General features: G+C 37.3%; 1 protein-coding gene across 1 annotated transcript in view; it reads left to right on the top strand.

Annotated features, from left to right (window-relative positions):
- The window catches only part of DNAH6 (dynein axonemal heavy chain 6), a 174208-nt gene that overhangs the window by 49294 nt on the left and 105952 nt on the right, over positions 1-18962 (top strand). Inside the window, exons 29-39 of the mRNA XM_042449592.1 lie at positions 1667-1828; positions 2496-2633; positions 2721-2888; positions 6200-6348; positions 8708-8815; positions 12941-13496; positions 14014-14136; positions 14413-14595; positions 15613-15756; positions 16478-16699; positions 18794-18941. Coding sequence (XP_042305526.1) covers positions 1667-1828; positions 2496-2633; positions 2721-2888; positions 6200-6348; positions 8708-8815; positions 12941-13496; positions 14014-14136; positions 14413-14595; positions 15613-15756; positions 16478-16699; positions 18794-18941 — 2101 coding nt within the window. The remainder of the gene's footprint in view (positions 1-1666; positions 1829-2495; positions 2634-2720; positions 2889-6199; positions 6349-8707; positions 8816-12940; positions 13497-14013; positions 14137-14412; positions 14596-15612; positions 15757-16477; positions 16700-18793; positions 18942-18962) is intronic.

The following is an 18962-nucleotide window of genomic DNA, read 5'->3' as shown; positions in this document are numbered from 1 at the left end:
TTATTGTTAAATTGTTTTCATTAGATTTGTTATAAATAACATCCATCATCTTTTGTTTTCAAACTATTTTCTGTATAAAATATGTTATTATTATTATTATTATTAACCTTTATTTATAAAGCGCTGTAAATTTACACAGCGCTGTACATAAATTTTTTAGTCAGACGGTTCCCTGCCCTCAGGCTTACAATCTCAAAGACACGACACAAAAGGAGAAGGGAGTGGTGGTGGGGAATAGGATAAATTTGTTAGCAAATTAAGTGGGGTAGGGATAAGACCTGCACTCTGAATTATCTTTGTCTAAGAGTGCATCTCCACTGTAGAAATGGTGCAGTTGGATACCACTTTAACTGCAATGGCTTCAAACTATAGAATCCTGAGATTTATAGATATGTGAAGCATCAGCACTCTTTGGCAGAGAAAGCCAAAGACCTTGTAAAACTACAAATCCCAGTATTGCATAGGATGGAGCTACAACATTTAAAGTGGTTTTAAACTGCAATATTTCTACAGTGTAGATTTACTCTTAGCTTTAAACAATTTAGTTCCAGTTATCCCAGGGAGCATCTTCTTTCATATGGATATCATAATTAACTGAGACAAGTAAAGAGTTTGGTTCACTTCCTCAGACAATCCTCCTAATTTACTTGGCATGTAACACAGAGGTAACTGCAGCTATTGTTCATACTAATCTAAAAGGCATGCGTGATCTAAAATTTGACCCAAAACATAAGATAAAACACACCTTGACCTAAAGTTTACTAGGATTATTAAAACTTGGCTTTATTTGTGAAAGTAGAGGTTTTACCCTTCCTGTCTCTGGCATGTGGAAATAATTTCTACTAATGTTGTTCCATGCCATATGTGACAAGGTCATTTAGGGAATACACTTTTCCCTCCACATTCAATGGGGTTAGGGGCACAGGACCCCCATGAATGTGGAAAATCTGCAAATAACAAAAACACTATGTTTTTATCTAAGAGAACACCTCTCTAGGAATCTCTAGGTCCTCCAGGGGAACTCTGTGGTCAACATCTGCCAGACATTGACCATAGAATTGTGCTGGAGGAGCCACAAATGCCTAGTGGTGTGTTCTCTCTAGGAATCCCTAGGTCCTTCAGTGCAACTTTTGGTTAAAGTTGACCATAGAGTTGCGCTGGAGGACCTAGATATTCCTAGAAAGAACATATTAATACAATGCATAAATAATAAAATCTGCAAAAGTCATACCCTCAAATGTGGAGGGATGAGTGTAGCAGACTCTTTTTAAGTGTCCTTTCACAGTACACAGTTATAGCACTATGACTGCATATAAACCACCATGGCTACATACTATGGAATCCTGAAATTTAGTTTCAAGAGGCACTTCAGCTTTGGTTGAGAACTGTAAATACTTTTCTCTAAATGACACATCCCAGGATTCCATAAGATGGACCATGATGGTTCATGTGGAACCATAGCACCATATCTGTGTAGTGTAAAAAGCCCCTAAGAATCATATAAAACACATGCAATCAGCTTTTAATTTCTAGAGGTAGAATATTGTGTTTCGGATAATGATTCAGAACTAAGATTATACTACAGTGCTATTGTAATTCTGTCATCTGTTATAGTGGTATTCACTATACATGCATATGTATTTTTTTATGCTCTGACTCTCATTAGGATCGTTGCTACCTCTGCCTTATGGGAGCACTGCAGCTTGACCTAGGTGGAGCCCCAGCTGGACCTGCTGGTACTGGCAAAACAGAGACAACTAAAGATCTTGCAAAAGCACTTGCCATCCAGTGTGTTGTGTTCAACTGTTCGGATGGCTTGGATTACAAGGTGTGAAACCTGGATGCGGTAACAAAATGAGAGCATGCAAGCAGTTATAATTCTTACTAGGAACCTGCAGTTTATAATTTCTATAAACAAACAAATGCTATATCATAACAAGCCAATGATCTTGAATAAAATAAAATAAAAATAACCATTGGATGTTATGACCAATTGTAGGGCTGGGGATTGCGAAAAGATCAACTAGTAATAGACCAATTTTGAAGGGTGTGGTGTTCACCCAATGGCTGTTAGCCAGGTAATACTTTAAGGAAATTATTTCCTTTTTATTATTGTTGTTGCGTTTATTTGTATAGCGCCATAGGCTTTATATAGCACTTTACATTATGCCTAAACTAAATAGGTCATAATTACAGCAAAGTGTAATGCTACTTTTGCCATGATGATTTTATGTTTGACAAATTAATCATCTCCACATATAATTCCAGTAAATTACGTTAATATGGCAAGTTATAGGAAAAAAGTATTTTCTTCAGACTTCTGCCACAAGATGGACCATACAATGTGGTCCTCATGTGAGCTGAATACATGCATCTCTTTAATTCTACTTTGAAGGAATATATTAGCTGATATTATAGTTGATTTGAAATGGTGTGCTTGACTCATGCTAGCGAGAAAATATTAATATTACTAGAATATATGAATATTGTTTCAGATGATGGGACGTTTCTTCAGTGGTTTGGCACAGTCGGGAGCCTGGTGCTGCTTTGATGAATTCAATAGAATTGATATTGAAGTTTTGTCTGTAATTGCCCAACAACTGATTACAATTAGGAATGCAAAAGCTGCAAAGGTAATATCTACGGTTTCTGGATGACAGAAGGTCTGTTCAAGTTTTTAACATTTTTTAATGTAATCCTTTTCCTTCTTTTTTAAACAGCTCAGTCGGTTTATGTTTGAAGGGCGTGAAATAAAATTGATTATGACTTGTGCAGCCTTCATTACAATGAATCCTGGCTATGCTGGACGAACAGAATTACCTGACAATTTAAAAGCACTCTTCAGGCCATTTTCAATGATGGTTCCCAACTATGCTTTGATTGCTGAGGTATTTTAAAAAATACATTTCATTAGTATGCTAGAGATGTTTAAGAACAGCATTACCACATGAGAATAATGCACTGTATCAGTTCCTTTGATGGGAATTAAAGTTGCACATTCTGGATGGCCCAGAGAATCAATCCACAGAGTTTCATTTATCCCTGTGTGCCAGCTCATGTTCAGGAGTTCCAAGTCTAAAATGATTTTCCCTTAAAACAGTTGACTCCTGTGCCTTCACTTCAATTTTTAATTTTCCTGCTTAGTCAACTACATATTTTTGTCTTTCACGGTCAAGTAAAATTAGGGGATAATTTGGGCAATGGAGGTTACACAAAAGAAGAAGAGATTGTTTGAGAAGAGATTGTAGCTTCAGGAGAGGTGATTCTGAAAAACTGTGGCGGGAGGAGACAAAGCATTGATGAATTGGCAAAGGATTCTGACTGTCAGTGACTGCACCCCAGCCCCCCCCCCCCATTAATATAAATATGAGTAATGCCCAGCCAGAATGGAGTAGTGGTTTGAACATTGGACTATGATACTGGAGATCAGAGTTCAAATTCTGGCTCAGCCATGGAGTCTCACTGGATGACCTTGGGCATGTCACACTCTCAGTCTCAGAGGATGGCAGTGGCAAACCCTCTCTGAAGAAACTTGCCAAGAAAACCCCTTAGGGTTGCCAGGAATCAGAAATGACTTGAAGACACACAACAACCAAATGCCCAGATGGCCAGAAGACAGTGGACTTCTGATGCTTCAAATAACAAAGGACGGAGGAAAAAATCTTTAACTACAAGTGAGAGTGATTCAGAAAGTGTTTCTCAAATGCAATTAAATCAATCATAAATGCAAGCAATGGTAAAGAGAAAAGCAAACTAAGCAATGTTAAGCTTAAGTATGATAAAATTTAAAATGGGCACAAAAATAAGAAAGAGTTACTGTACCTTTTCAGAAGGAGTAGTATGAATTTACGGTTAATTAAGGAATGTTTGCAAGATATTAGATTGTCAAACAAAGGGGCTTGACATTGCATAGATTTCCATCATGAAACTTAAATTTAGTGTTAAATAGATTTACACAACTACACTTTGAGCCGTTACAGGAATCTTCATTAAGGTGGTTGACCTTTAAAGTAATTTTTGATAGCAATAACATCAGCTAGTCAGATGTCAAAGATGAGAGCATAGTCTACACATTCCCAGTCTGTGTAAATGGAATATGAAAAACTGACTTTGATATTAACTCCCACCTTTTTACAAAGTGTTGTTTAAATAAGGGCCTGTTTCACTCAATAAACTTGCCAAATTTTTATCCAAATCCAACTCATGTGCTAGAAAAGAAATGGCACACATTAGATGTGATGCATTCTATAAAGGCAAACATTAAAAGATTCAAACATATTGGAAGGACCAAGGCATTGTTTGTCTTGCTTAATGTGTAGAAGTTATGAAATAAAGTATCCAAGACTGTAATTGCACTTTGGATAAAGGCGTTTATATTTCTTTGTTATGATCTGGTGAAGGGTTTCTGGGATACAGAATGTTTGACTTCATTTCATTTCACGGATGTCAATAAGCACAGTATACGTGATGTCAGCATTTCTTTGCAATGCCACTGAGTGGAAAGACGTTTACATGGCATTATAAAATAGCTTGATATACTCTTCACAGGGTCACTTTTTGGCACACTGTGTTGCAGCCAGTTTTGCAGATGTGGCAGCTATACCCATTCTGTGATGAAAGAGGGCTTGGGTACGAGTGATTGGTACTTAACAGAAAATCAACCCACTCCTGCCTTAAAGATGGCTGCATGTTAAAAAATAAAATAAAATAAATATGAATGCATATATTTACATATTTACCTAATGGATTCTGTGGGATACAACACTGACCACAGGCCTGAGAAGAAACTAAAGTGAAAGCACAGGAATCAACTGTTTTAATAGACAGAATTGTAGACTTGGAATTTCTGCACATTAGCCAGCACACAGGATAAACCCAATCTTACGAATTGCTTCTCTGAGCCATCCAAGAATGAATCATTACAACAAGCATCAATCCTCCTTCATTATTATTTTTAAAAACAGGCTCTCTCCCTTAACATGCCTTTGCAAAACAAAATACAAATTTTGTATTCTGACTTATTTCATAACTGATGTAATGCATTTGGTAAGAAACTTCATCTAAAAAATGCCAGCACATAAGTTACTTGAGGGAACGCCTCTCCCTATATAATCCGCCCCACACCCTTAGAACAACTGGGAAACTCCTACTTGAACATCCTAAGATGAGACTGGCAACAACCCACCAAAGAGCTTACACAGCGACAGCGCCTACTCTTTGGAACGCTCTCCCGGAAGAGATCCGTTCTAGTGGTACATTGGAAGCATTTAAAAAGGCTTTAAAAACCTATCTCTTCCAGCAAGCATACCCTCCCAACTCTTTTTAGAGAAATATTCCCCAATTAGATTAAGATACTTGATAGCCTATAGTTTTGACCATTTAATTTCTTATTTTAGATAATTTTATTGAATATTTATGGTTGTAATTGAGTGTTTTAACTGTTTTTATACTGTATTATGACGTTTGTCATAGTTTTACCTGATGTGAACCGCTTTGATCTCGAGGAAAAGCGGTATATAAATAAACAGTTTATTTATTATTTATTATTATAAATTTGGAGTATTTGTTTGAGCATTGGACTACTACACTAGAGACCAGTGTTTGAATCCGTCTTAAGACTTGAGCAAGTCACACTCTTTGAACCTCTGGGAAAGGCAATGGCAAACCTCTTCTGAGCAAATCTTGCCAAAAAAACAACATGATACATTTGCCTTAAGGTCACCATAAACCAGAAATGGCTTGAAGGCACAAAAACAGCAAAATCCTTGGTATGGGCCTTGTTCTGCTTTGCCTCTTCAGGTGATATGTTCCAGATAAGGTCTGCAATTCTTATGCATAGAAAGGGGAAGAATAATTTGTTTTTGAATCTCATCCTCTATTTCTGCTATATTAAACTTTGCATTTTTTTTCATTGCTGAGCAGAAGTAAAGTCACTTTTATTTAATAGAAATACTTGTGAAAGTAAGCTCTTAGGAATATTAAGAATCTAGCTCTTAAGATTTTACCTTTGATACTTTCTGTTGCTTTCACAGATAGAAGGATGCTGAATGTTTAAAAACTCATAACAAATATGAATTGCATTCTTTGCTTCAGTTTTATATTACTGTGGCTTCACTTTGAGCCAGATTGTATACTTGTAGGGTTTTGCTTATGCATTATTTGTTTTGAAACAACAGTTAATACACTTTTTGTACTTCAGGTTATTTTATACTCGGAAGGATTTGAATCAAGTAAAACACTTGCAAGGAAAATGACTCAGATGTACAAACTCTGTAGTGAACAGCTTTCTCAACAGGACCATTATGATTTTGGAATGAGAGCTGTCAAATCAGTCTTAGTCATGGCTGGGTAAGAATCTACATACTATATGAAATTTTACAAAACCACACATTATGAATCGAATAGAATAGAATCTTTATTATGGTCATATACCAACACATAGAAAGGTGATACAGAATAAATGAAGGTAAGGACACAGGTTAAACACAGGAATTTAAAATATTCTTACAGATTACACACCTTCACTATAGCAAGATAAGATTGGTACTAGTCTGCTGTAGGGGTCATTGCCTGGTGAATTTTAATTTCACCTGCACAGAATCTGGCACCATTATATGTTGTATTAGGGTTGATGTCTGAAAGCAACAAAGTATAAAATTGATTGGTGAGTCCTTGGTATTTATATAATAGAGGTGAAATAAGGTTGAGGCGGATGTCCCTATAAAATTAGCACTGGAGTAATACATGCTGTGTTGTTACTGTTTGGCCAGAGTCACGGGGCATAGTTTGTCTGAGAAAGAAGTCTTCTTATATCGGCCGTCAAGGAAAGATGAAGGGCATGACACTGTGCCAGAGTAAAGGCTCTCTGGTATTTAGGTACTTTGAGTTTTGTCAAGTATGCCATAGGTGATGCCAAATATCTGTTGGAATCATTAGCAATAAAAGTTGGAATACTAGCTAGATCCAGTTGTCCCTCTATATCTACCACCCATTGTTTGATAATTGATTTAGCTTTATTGTATCCCATGCTCACCAGAAGATCTGAAGAGAAGACCAGTGATGAAATATTAGTCATCACTGTCTGTTTCCACTTAGACTAGAAATCATAAGCCCTATACTTTGTGAACTTCAAAATATGAACTTCCTAACTTAAACAAATACCAAATTAGTACCATTTTGATAACAGCTATGAACTCATACATGCTCTGGGTACAGATGCTCACATTTTATCTTCATTGTCAGGAGAAAGCTCTGTTGACTGTACATGTAGGAAAAGTTACTTGCTGATTAAGTGGAGCTCAGTGAGTACAGTGGAGTCTCTAGGTCAGGGGCAGGCAACTGTTGGGGTTAGGGGGTTACATTGTGCCCTCCCACACCAGGACTCTATAGCTATGCAACCCTCACTATGCCCTGCATCTCTTGTTTTCAGCTTTATAATTTATATATACAGTGTGCCCTTCTCTTCAGCGGGTGATCCGTTCTGGAACCCCCCTCCCACGTAAGGGAAATACCGCGTATGCTTGAGCCTCATTGAAAACAGCATGCGCGCCATAGCTGCGCACACCATAGCTGCATGCACCATTACCTTTTCCAGTGCACGGCTTTTAGCGTAAACAAAATGTCCCCTATGTTTTATAGGTGTTTGTTTAATTTGCCATATTTTGGATTCCCTCCATTCAGTTTTTGCTCCAGGAAAGGTCTTTTTAAAACCAGGAAGTAAAAGAGAAACAACTTACAGTTTACTTCTGGGTTTTAAAAATAACTCTGTCTTGGACCTAAAACGGACTGCACATTAAGGCAAAAATGGTAAAATTGCATGGAGAATATTTTTAGTTCCACAACAATTCTTTACTGTGGCCCAAAGAGCCAGCAAAATCAAATTCACCAAACATAAAATAAATTAAGGGACAAGGGACAATTGGTCAAGTCATATAGACTGAGCTTGTTTCAGACATTTTCCCTAATACAGAAGTTAGCTGTTTTCTGATCCTGATTGCCTCAGACAAAAACTTGGCAACCACCAAAGTCACACTGGGAAAAATAGTTGTTCAATAAAGCCAATCTTTTAAAAGGCTATTATTATTATTATTATTATTATTATTATTATTATTTTAAAAGTCATAATTGGAGAGTTTTTGAGTGCCTCAGATATGGCCTCTGGGGACTGTGGTCCACACTGTATCACCCTACTCTTCATCAATGGGTATCTGTATATTTTTAAGTAGTTCTGATTATCATAGGTCAATGCAACTTGGAATAGAACAAGCAGTTCACAGCTCAGTGGTATTTTCTGGAGGCAAGATGCAACTCTTGCTTTTATTCCTGACCTATTTACTTGAAAAATGAAAGGGTTGTTGATCACCTGGCAGGGTACAAATCATTGCTAATGGGTTGTTTGCTTAGTGATCACAAGCTCTGGAAGGAGAATGGAGATATGTATACAATATACTCAAGATCCATCACTTTTACTTCTTTCAAAGATTTGTAAAGTTACTGTCCAAATCACAAGTAGGGAATAGTTGTATTATAAACACAGTTTTACTGCTGTTGTCCATTGCTTTAACTGCAACTTAGGTATTTTCTAATTTTTAGGGAGGCTGACTATGAATTTATTGTTATCTTAATTGACATAAAATGACTGTAAATAATAGCATGAATGTTATTAACTAAAGTATACTTGAAAACCATTGTTCTTCTATAATTTTAGATCACTTAAAAGAGAGAATCCAAATCTTAATGAAGATGTTGTATTAATTAGAGCACTACGAGATTCCAACCTCCCAAAATTTCTCAAAGATGATGCTGTTCTGTTCAGGTACCTTATTACTTTTGAGATTTATTTTTAAATAGTAATGGCATGATTTTTATTTTTCTATCACTGAATTTGGCTATTCCAATGTTTCAATTGAACTAGTTATAATATTAAGTATTCTTGCTTTTATCCACTCAAGGTAAATGACAAAGTAAAAACAAATATAGCTTAAAAATTCACACTATAGAAAAGTTAAAATATAATTAAAGTAACAATAGAATTAAAAATAGTTCAATGCGTATCCATTAAAGAAAGCAACAAGTAAATAAATATTAACTATATTGCACAGTTTAAATACTGGAAATTAAATACAATGTCATACCAGATTAAGATAAATGGATTTTATGTCTATTAGCTTTTCTGTATTTCAGTTAAAACATGTGTTTAGCTTGACTCTGCAGTAAGTTCATTGTTTTAATTGTGTAGGTGTCTGTATGTCTAAAGCAATTTTTAGGGCCAGTTACATGTCTGTTCAGCTTACTCATAGGTAAGAGGATATGTAATTGCAGCCTAATATCAAGCAGCTCAGACTGTGTGTATATGTTACTTTTTGGTGTTGTAACCTGTCATTTGCATTCTGAATAAAAAGCTATAGGATCACAACTGATCTCATACTTTCTGAATGATCCAGGGCTCTCTCCAGCTTCTGATGCAGGATGCTCCCTAGAAAAATCAGAGTTATCGGTGGTGGTTCCTTTTCCCTGTCCCAAGTTTCATTTAAAGTATTCTTGTAGCACCTTTGAGACTAACTGAAAGGAAGAAATTGGCAGCATGAGCCTTTGTTGACTTCAGTTTACTTCCTGCATCTGAGGAAGTAGACTGAAGTCTATGAAGCTCATGCTGCCAACTTCTTCCTTTCAGTTTGTCTCAGAGGTGCTACAAGATCTCTCCACATACTAATTCTACAGACTAACAGAGCTATATCTTTGAATTCTACCATTTAAAGTATTATTTGTTAAAACACTTCTCTCTCTTTTCTCTTCTTTCTCTCTCTCTTTGTGTGTATGAACTCTCCATGACTCTCTGGAGAGCTTACAGTACCAGTAATTGTTCAATTGTTTAAAAAAGTTTTTAAAAACCTGGAAGAATGTAAAAGTATTTCACCTGGGCAGTCACTACAGAATAGACCCTCTTTTCAGTAGCCAACTGCCACATCTCATTTCATAGGAGCAGAAGGCCCCCAGAACATCAAAGTCCTGGAACACATGGATTTCTTCAAGGAACTTAGCCCCTAACAATTTATTTCTTTAAAGGTCAAAAACAGTAGTTTAAATTGAACCCAGATATAGACTTGAAGCTGAGACAGATGACAAAGCACAGGCATACAATGATCAAGTAATCCACCTCCAGTTAGCAGTCTTGCACCTTTGGTCTTGACTAATGGAAATTGTCAGTCTATTTCCAAAGAAAGCCTCATGGCAAGGTGATCTCTGTTGAGGTAGGATCACGATTGATAGATCAGCCTAAGCTGGAAAAAGACATCCCAGTCACAAGACCATGTGCATTTCCATTTATATGTGTAGTGGTTGCGTGGAACTAAGACTTTGAAGACCAGAGTTCAGTTCCTGTCTCAATCATGAAATCCACTGACTGACCTTGGGCAAGTCACATACTCTCAGTCTCAGGGGAAGGCAATGGCAAAACTCCCCTGAACAAGTCTTGCCAAGAAAAGTCCTTGGTAGCTTTGCCTTAGGGTCGCCATAAGTAAAAAATGACTGAAAAGCACACAACAACAAACTGTAAGCCTGATATTTTCCATTAAAAAGTGCAGGACACCACTCAGCTGAGGAGACAAACCACATAGTGACAAAGCAGCACCTCTAAAATACAAAATTTTCCCAGAAGAATATTATGGGCAATTGTATCAAAAGCCTTTGAGAACTCCAAAGGAACCTGAAATATAGTCCTTGTCTTTCTCATACAAAATATAATATAACAACAGGGAAACAATGGCACACACATACTCCTGCTCCATAATTAAAATTCAGAGGCCTCCCTGAATAAAAATACCTTCAACTGCTGGCAGAAAGAGAGCAGAAAGAGACCAACTGGATGTCCCATGGAAGGAGGTGCCACAGCCTGGGAGCAGCCATGAAGAAGGCTGTCTGCCAAATCCTCGCCAAAGAACTTGCAAACTGAAAGCCTTCCCCTGCAGATCTTAAAGCTCACGCTGGCTTGTATAAGTAGAGGACATCTTTCTGATACTCTGGACCCAAACATAGGCATGTTAGTCAGGAATATCAGTATGCAAAATGGTCCTGTAGCACCATAGAGATTAACTGTGCAAAAGAAGTTGTAACAACAGCTTTTGTAGACCTGAGGAAGTAGACCAAGTCTACAAAAGCTTGTGCTATAACTTCGTTTGCACAGTTACTCTCAAATGTGCTACAAGATTTTTGTATGTCACAATATGTTTCTGAGAGTTCCAACATCACTCCCTGGGATTACAGAAGGTTTTAAATGACTAAGAAAAGCTGTGTTGGACAACACTAAAAAAAGAAATTCTATGTAAAGAGTTGTTTCTTCACCAACACCACATAGTAGACTTAACTGAGGCTTGTCATGAGGATTTCTGTACTAATTACATTCTAGTTGTCTACCATCTTGCTTCATTACCCTCAGCTCCTATATATATATTGTGGAGCTTTATGAACGCTGCTGTACAAACTCTGCTCAGTGGGAGAGAGTTCTTGGGAGCAATCATGCCATCTGTGGAAGTAATCTCTGTGTTCCAAAACGTAACCAGGGATTCATCTTAGTGCCAACCTTACCAAGGAGAAATCCCCCCCTGCTCCCTAGGATATGATCCATTCAGATCCCAGCCAAAATGAGATTCAAGGATTTGCCAAAATGAAACAGTGTTACATATACAGCAGGATGGCAAATTGTTGATTATGGTATATAGATGTGATAAATGGATACATCTTTAGATTGTATAAATGTGATAAACTGATGCAGAAATAGTACATACCCAAGCTGGTTGGCACGAGATAGTTGCTCATCACCCAGTGTTACTGTTTTTCCTCCAGCCTCCAAAGGAACCATTCCATAACAAATCTAAATATTGAAAAGCATTTTGATCAACCAACAGCAATCAAAAATATCCAAAAGTGATGCATCCTCATTTCTTTTAAGTTTCGCATAGCCATGTGGATGTCCACCATAAACCACTTTGCATTCTAGGCCTAATTTGTTCCTTCAGATCATCGTCCTTATGGACAAAGGTGCATACCTGTACTACCTCTAGGAGCTCAGGGACTCCCTCAGCTGCATATACAAGTTACCTATTCTTAGGAATTGTCTGCAGTCGGTCCACACCTTCAATAAGTATGGCTTCAAATCTTTGTCCTTTGCAGATGTTAGCTTTGAGAGGAGGGTCATTCAGAAGGTGGTGAGATTAGACTGTGATTAGCAGTTCACACTGCTTTTCTACATTCCACTTTATTTCACGAGTCATAGGAAATAAGGGAAGATATGAATTAGCCTGTCAATCCTTCTTAATTCTAGTTCCAGGATAGGGCAGTCTACCCCATCCCTCTCCTGTAGAAATTTAGATGAATACTTCATAGCACTTTACATTTCTAGACCACTTCATACACAATGCTATAAATGCAATATCTTTTAACTTTACTCAGAGAAGCTGTGTTTGCAGTAATTGGATTAATTAAATGTAAATGTTGCTTACTAAACAGCCGTTTATAATGTGTAAACCAATCCCACTCCTGTAGAAATTTAGAGGATGCAGATGCATTGGACAGCTGTAGGTATGGGACTTTTGAATCCAGTGTGTTTCCTTTCTGTCGTCTCATGTTTTATCTTAGTTATATTTAGTAGCTGTCCTTTAGAGTTTATTCCATGTTCTAGACATGGACTGGAAATGAAAGGTTCTCTACACCTCTTTCCAATTTTTAACTTTGTGTGTGACCATGGACCAGCATCCCATCTTGTAAAAAAAAAAGAGAAAGAGAATTAGCAGGTAAACTCAGATCCACACTCCTTTTGCCATATAAAATGTTTTGTGTGTTTATTGTGCTGTTTGTTTCAATATTGTCTTGAATGCAGGAGAGATCGGGCATAAATACTTTAAATAAACAAGCAAAGCTTTTGTTTTCTTTTTGTTTCTGTTAGTGGGATTATATCTGACCTTTTCCCTGGAGTTGTAATCCCAGAACATGATTATGGAGTGCTACAGTCAACAATAATAGATATCATGCTTGCCAAAGGATTACAGCCTGAAGATACCATGGTTCACAAAGTTATACAACTTTATGAAACTATGCTGGTAAGGCATGGTGTCATGCTTGTTGGCCCAACAGGAGGTGGAAAAACGACAGTTTACCAAATACTGGCAGACACGCTAGGTGCATTGCATGAAGCGGGTGAGCAAAATCCTTTCTACCAGCCTGTTAAAACATTTGTTCTGAATCCTAAATCAATTACAATGGGTGAACTTTATGGTGAAGTTAACAATTTAACCCTGGAATGGAAAGATGGCTTAATGGCTCTTAGTGTTCGAGCTGCTGTGGTCGACACCTCTGAAGATCATAAATGGATAATCAGTGATGGACCAGTGGATGCTTTATGGATTGAAAACCTAAACACTGTTTTGGATGATAACAAGATGCTTTGTTTGGCTAACAGTGAAAGAATCAAACTCACACCTTCTATTCATATGATGTTTGAGGTATTTTTATTTCTTGGCTTCAGATTCCTTTCTAATATGTCATTCAATATGTAACCACACTTCACATTGTTTGTTGTAATTCTGTTCTTGAACTCAGAAGAATCACCATTTAAACCTCCTAAAGAGTACTTTGACTGAGAGCTAGAGGAGTGGCAAACAGAGAATCTGTTTGAATGTAGAATGGGTAAAATAGGAGATTTCGTTATTATCTGCAAGGTAGTTGCTTTTTACATTCTTTCAGAGGATAGTCAACATGATGTGGAAATATTCAACCTCACTCTTGTTATTTTCAGTATTCACACTTTAACAAAACCCATGTTCTTTAAGATAGAACAAAATAATGGAAGCTGAGGAAGTACTATTATGAGTTAAAGGCAACACATTCTTCATAATTTGATTTTTTAAAAATATATATATTATAAGATAGGCTAAAGATACTTATGAAATGTCTATGTCCAGGTATCTATTTTGTCTTTTTCGCATGTGTAGAAATATGTGCACTATCCGTGACTTTCAGGTTGAAGACTTAAGGGTTGCTTCACCTGCCACAGTAAGCCGATGTGGAATGGTATACATTGACCCAGAAGACCTGAAGTGGATCCCATATGTAAAAACATGGATGGCAGGCCTTGAAGAAAAAGTAGGTTTTATGAAATCAATTTAAATACAAGAGTGTTTCAATTCTTTATTTCATTTGTCAGGTGAAACACAATATCCTCTACCTCCTGGTAACTACCAAATATGTTCAGTCCACACTGTGGGTCGTAATTCTTTTAGCATGAAGACAGTGACCTATTAGAGGGAAAGAGATGTATGTTTTACATATAAATTAATATGTAAAATCCTTTCTTCTGGAATAGATGTTCATATCTTTAAAGGATTATGAAAACAATATAAATATTTGTTTTTATTTTAGCTCAATGAAGAAACAAGAACATATTTGTTTGAACTCTTTTGCCGTTATGTTGAAGATGGTCTAAAATATGTGCACAAAAAGTGTACACAAGCTATAGCACAAGTGGATATCAGTAAAGTTGCAGCTCTCTGTTGTTTACTGGAATCATTGCTTCTTGGAAAGGGAGGACCAAGTATGAAACTGGTAAAACTGTTTACTTTCTATGAACTATTCTTTCTGTTTGCAGGGTATGGCAAAAGGCTTTTCCCTTTCCCAGACCAGAAGTACTATAATAGCATATAATCCTTTCCTATGTCTTTTAGATAATATTCTCTGTGAGTCTCTATATAATCTCAATTACAACAAAACTAATTCATTATGACAAAATTAATGCATATTTATTGCTTATTTACTGAATGAGATCTAGACTGATGCTTTCAACTTCTTTTTGACTCCCACATTCAGTTTTAGAACTATTGGAAAGCTGAACTAGCATAGCTACTCGGATCTGCAGCGTTGTTATCTTACAAATGTTTATTCAATGTTATTTATGTTTTTTAAATATTGTTCATGTGTTAGGGTGAATTCTGGGGAAGGGGAAAGGAAAGGGGTACCTCTATAGGTGTGATCTTGGGCAGAAGAATGTATGGTATTGGGGGCTGAACATGCTAGGTAAAGGAAAGGCGGCATAGGTTCTTGATCTTCCCCCATTCCTCAAGATTCAGGTTGTCATGTCAGCTTGCCCTCTGATCTGTTGGTGCTGCCCCTAAATGCCAGGTCAGTCTGCAATAAAATAACTATTATTCTCATGGCGAGGTTGTGATTGCAGAGGCCAACCGTGGAGATATGGCATTCTTAGCCAACTTGACCTCTCCCACTTTTGTCCATATAGATATCTGTTACAGTCCTAACAAAAATTGGAGAGTGGAGGTGCAGGAGAAGGTTCCATCATCCATAAGAATTCCATTTTCCTGATGAGGAAACCCATCTGCCCAGATACCAGTTTTGAGGGCTTTCACCTTGTGCTGGGCCAGAGAGACAGAATAGGAATGTTACTGGTGTACCACCCACCCTGTGATCTCTTTTCCTGAATTGGCTGAGATGGTCTTAGAGAATAGGGTTTTTACTACATTTATTTGGGCATGAAAAAATAGTCACATGTATGTCTATTTATTTACGGCATTTATTTTGATTTTGATTTTCTTTTACCTTTGTGTTTAGGAACAGTCAAGATTAAATTCACTTGTATGTCAGACTTTTGTTTTCTGTTATTTATGGTCAGTGGGTGGAAATTTAACTGAAAACTGTTGGGATGGTTTTGATACATTTATAAGACAGCAGTTCGAAGACAATCCAGATGCCAAGGTAAGACACATATCATACTGCTAACACTTTTTTATATGTAGTATTGGTCACAACATATGGAAGAATAAAAAAACATTCTCCTCAATTCCAGATGTACAAAGACACTTCCAAAGGTTTTCCTTGATTCAGATATCCCCCAGACAAGTCTTTGCTTTTAAATGTTCTTTTTCTGTACAAAGATTTAGTTTTGGAACAACAGATTATTGCAAATAGCTAAACCCTGCCCTTTGTAATCTACAACCCTTTCAGTGTATCTTATGTATGAAGCTGTAACTGTGCAGTAAATTAGAAATAAACCACTGTTTTATTTCTTTACTCAGCATGATTAAAACAGGCCCCAAGATTGTACCCTGACCGTCTCTCATTGGGCCCTTTATTAAAGCAAACTAGCCATGATTCTTCTATTGTGACACAAAATGTCTTCTGTGGCATATAGTATGAATTATTTATCTTGTGTGAAATCCTTTCGTTTCAGAAAAATGTTGTAATGATCATGAATGTTGGCAAGTATCTAAGAATATATTGATAGGTTCTGCTAATATTTTAGGAATTGAAGAGAATCTAAATGGGGGATGCATTTATTCAGAATGTAGAATTATTCAAAACTCTTACATGCGTGCAAGAGAAAAATGTTTGCCCATCTAGCCATGGGCTTCCCTATTTTGCCAGCCTCTCTTTCCAGTCATTGCCAAAAATGAAGGTGATTATTTTATCATTGTAGCTTCCAAGCTCTGGTGATTTGTGGAGTGTTTTCATTGATTTTGAAACAAAGCGTCTTGATCCTTGGGAACGAATTATACCTACCTTTAAATACAGTCAAACCGTGCCATTTTTTGAAATGCTTGTTCCCACAAGTGATACTGTGCGCTATGGCTTTCTAATGGAGAAAATGTTAGCTGTCAAACATTCTGTGTTGTTCACAGGAATAACTGGAGTTGGCAAGGTAAGAATCCTATAACTGCATAACTAAATAATGTGATCATTTAGAGGGTAGGAGGACAGGTGTATCTACTTCATCCAAAATTATTAGATAGGAATTCTAGGCACCAGTCATTCTAGTAGTTATTTTATATAAAGTTCTTGAATTTTGTAAATGGCTCTTGTTACACAGGTTTTTGTTAGACAGGATTTGTTTGCTTGCTTGTTTGACTAAATTGTCAACACAGCCCTGAGTCAGGATATGTTGTGTGGGAGGAGAAGGCTTGCAGCTCTCGCTTCCACTGCAGTCCTAATTGTTTTCATTTTGTGCGCTGCTCTATTTCAGTTGCAGTGGTGGGGATTCAAAGTTAGTTCTCTTCACATCATGTTTCAAATCTGGTTTGCTCCACATCTGATTAGCTATTTACTAAACAAAGAATGCATATCCCTAGATTGAGTGTGATTGGCAAATAGGACTTTGCTCGCTCTGGGAGAGGAGAGTCTAGAAAGTAAAAGAAGCGTGGCGCACCTCCTTGCCCCATATGTGTGGATATATTGGGGGAGATATAATAGCTTGGTGAACATCTATGGCACCCTCTTAAATGAGGGTTAGGTCTCTGGAACTGCTTCTATAGGTCGTGAGACTACAGGGGTAGGAAAAGAGATTTGCCTTGGGGCTGGCCCAAGACATAAACCCTCACTTAAGTCTTGTGAGTTAAGTGAGGGGATCTTGGGTTGGCATTCCAGATGTGACGCAAGCCAATTTTGCATTGCCATTGGGGCTCAGGTGTTTCACCCAGGGGAAGCTAAGGAGGTGGTTTAGGAGCTTACAACCTGCCCCAGCCGCTAGGTTGCTCCCCCATTTTTTTGCTGAGCTCAAAGAAAACAGTTAAACAGGTTAAGTTAAATAAAGTTGCCCATTCTTAACCCAGATCTCCATGTCTGGCCTTGTTATTTCCTTAGATATAGCAATAGTTATGCAGTGCCAAAGTATGTGTTACAAGCCACAGCTAGTTCGGCCTACAGAGATCTCTAAAGATGAGGAAGGAGAGATTGACAGTGTCTCAGACAGCTCATTGTTTTTGCCCTTAGGGAAAATTAGTTAATTAAACTATTTTTGTCATACAAGTGTCTATCATACGTATTTATACATTTATCTAATGAAGAGGGTAAAATGAAAACAACAACAACAGAGGTATAAGAATAGGATGATATCTTATAAATTCATTGTACTGTTTAAAATATTTATTTAAAATTCTGCAAAGGGAACTGTCAACATTTTCAAAATTTTTGAATCTGTCCATTATTGTGAAAAGCTTCATCACGCTAACTGAATTAGCAGCTTAACGGTGGTAAAGTATAAGTAGGCATACATTAAAAATCGCAAATGGATGTATTTATAAAAAATTGGAAACCATTTACAGGATATGTTAAGCAATTAAAAGGAGATATGAGTCACATCTGGTTTGATAGGAAACTGAAACTTGAGTTTATGGGAGAAATGTGGGATAATACTAATATAGTTAATATTTAGGTTAGAAGAAGAATTAAAAAAAATAAAGGGAAAGGAGAACATTACTATTTAAGAAACCAGGTAGAGAATAAGCAGTAAGTGTTTTAAATGGGAGGAGGAAGGGAATTGTTGTATGTTTATATGGGTTTATGTCAATGTCTATATATGTCTATATTTATGTCTTACATTTTGAATAAAATTATTGCAATTGGAAAAAAATAGTATGACACTGTGAGACTGAGCTGACAGCCAGGTTAGCACAGGCTTGGCCTGCGCTATCCTGGCCCCAGTGCTCACCCGGGTTGCTCCCCTGGTAAGCACCGGGTTGGTCCCCAGGTGAGCACCTGTTGGTCCCTTGGTGAGCACTGGGACCAGGCACAGGGATGGATGAATATTCACACATCTGTCCCTGCACTGACCCAGAACAGACACGTGGTCCTTACTTTGCTCTGCATCATCCCGACTGAGAAGCCCCGCTATATGGTTTTGCAGGATGGGGGGTTTGGCCTGCACCATCTGCTCTAGATGATGCGATGCCAGGCGGTGGTAGATTCTTGTGTACCTAATGCATTCTGATAGGCACACCCTCTTTTTCTTTTTCTTAAGTCTGTAGTTGCAAAAGCACTACTAAACCGTATACAAGAAGAAGCTGGCTATGTTCCTGTTTATATAAATTTCTCTGCTCAGACTTCATCATCAAGGACACAAGAGATTATTGAATCCAAATTAGAAAAGAAAAGAAAAAATATTCTAGGTAAGGAAGTTTAATGTTATT

This window comes from Sceloporus undulatus, chromosome 2 (genome assembly GCF_019175285.1).
Source record: "Sceloporus undulatus isolate JIND9_A2432 ecotype Alabama chromosome 2, SceUnd_v1.1, whole genome shotgun sequence".
Taxonomy (NCBI): domain Eukaryota; kingdom Metazoa; phylum Chordata; class Lepidosauria; order Squamata; family Phrynosomatidae; genus Sceloporus; species Sceloporus undulatus.
The sequence above is the reverse complement of the archived record's forward strand: the minus strand, read 5'-3'. Positions and strand labels throughout refer to the sequence as shown.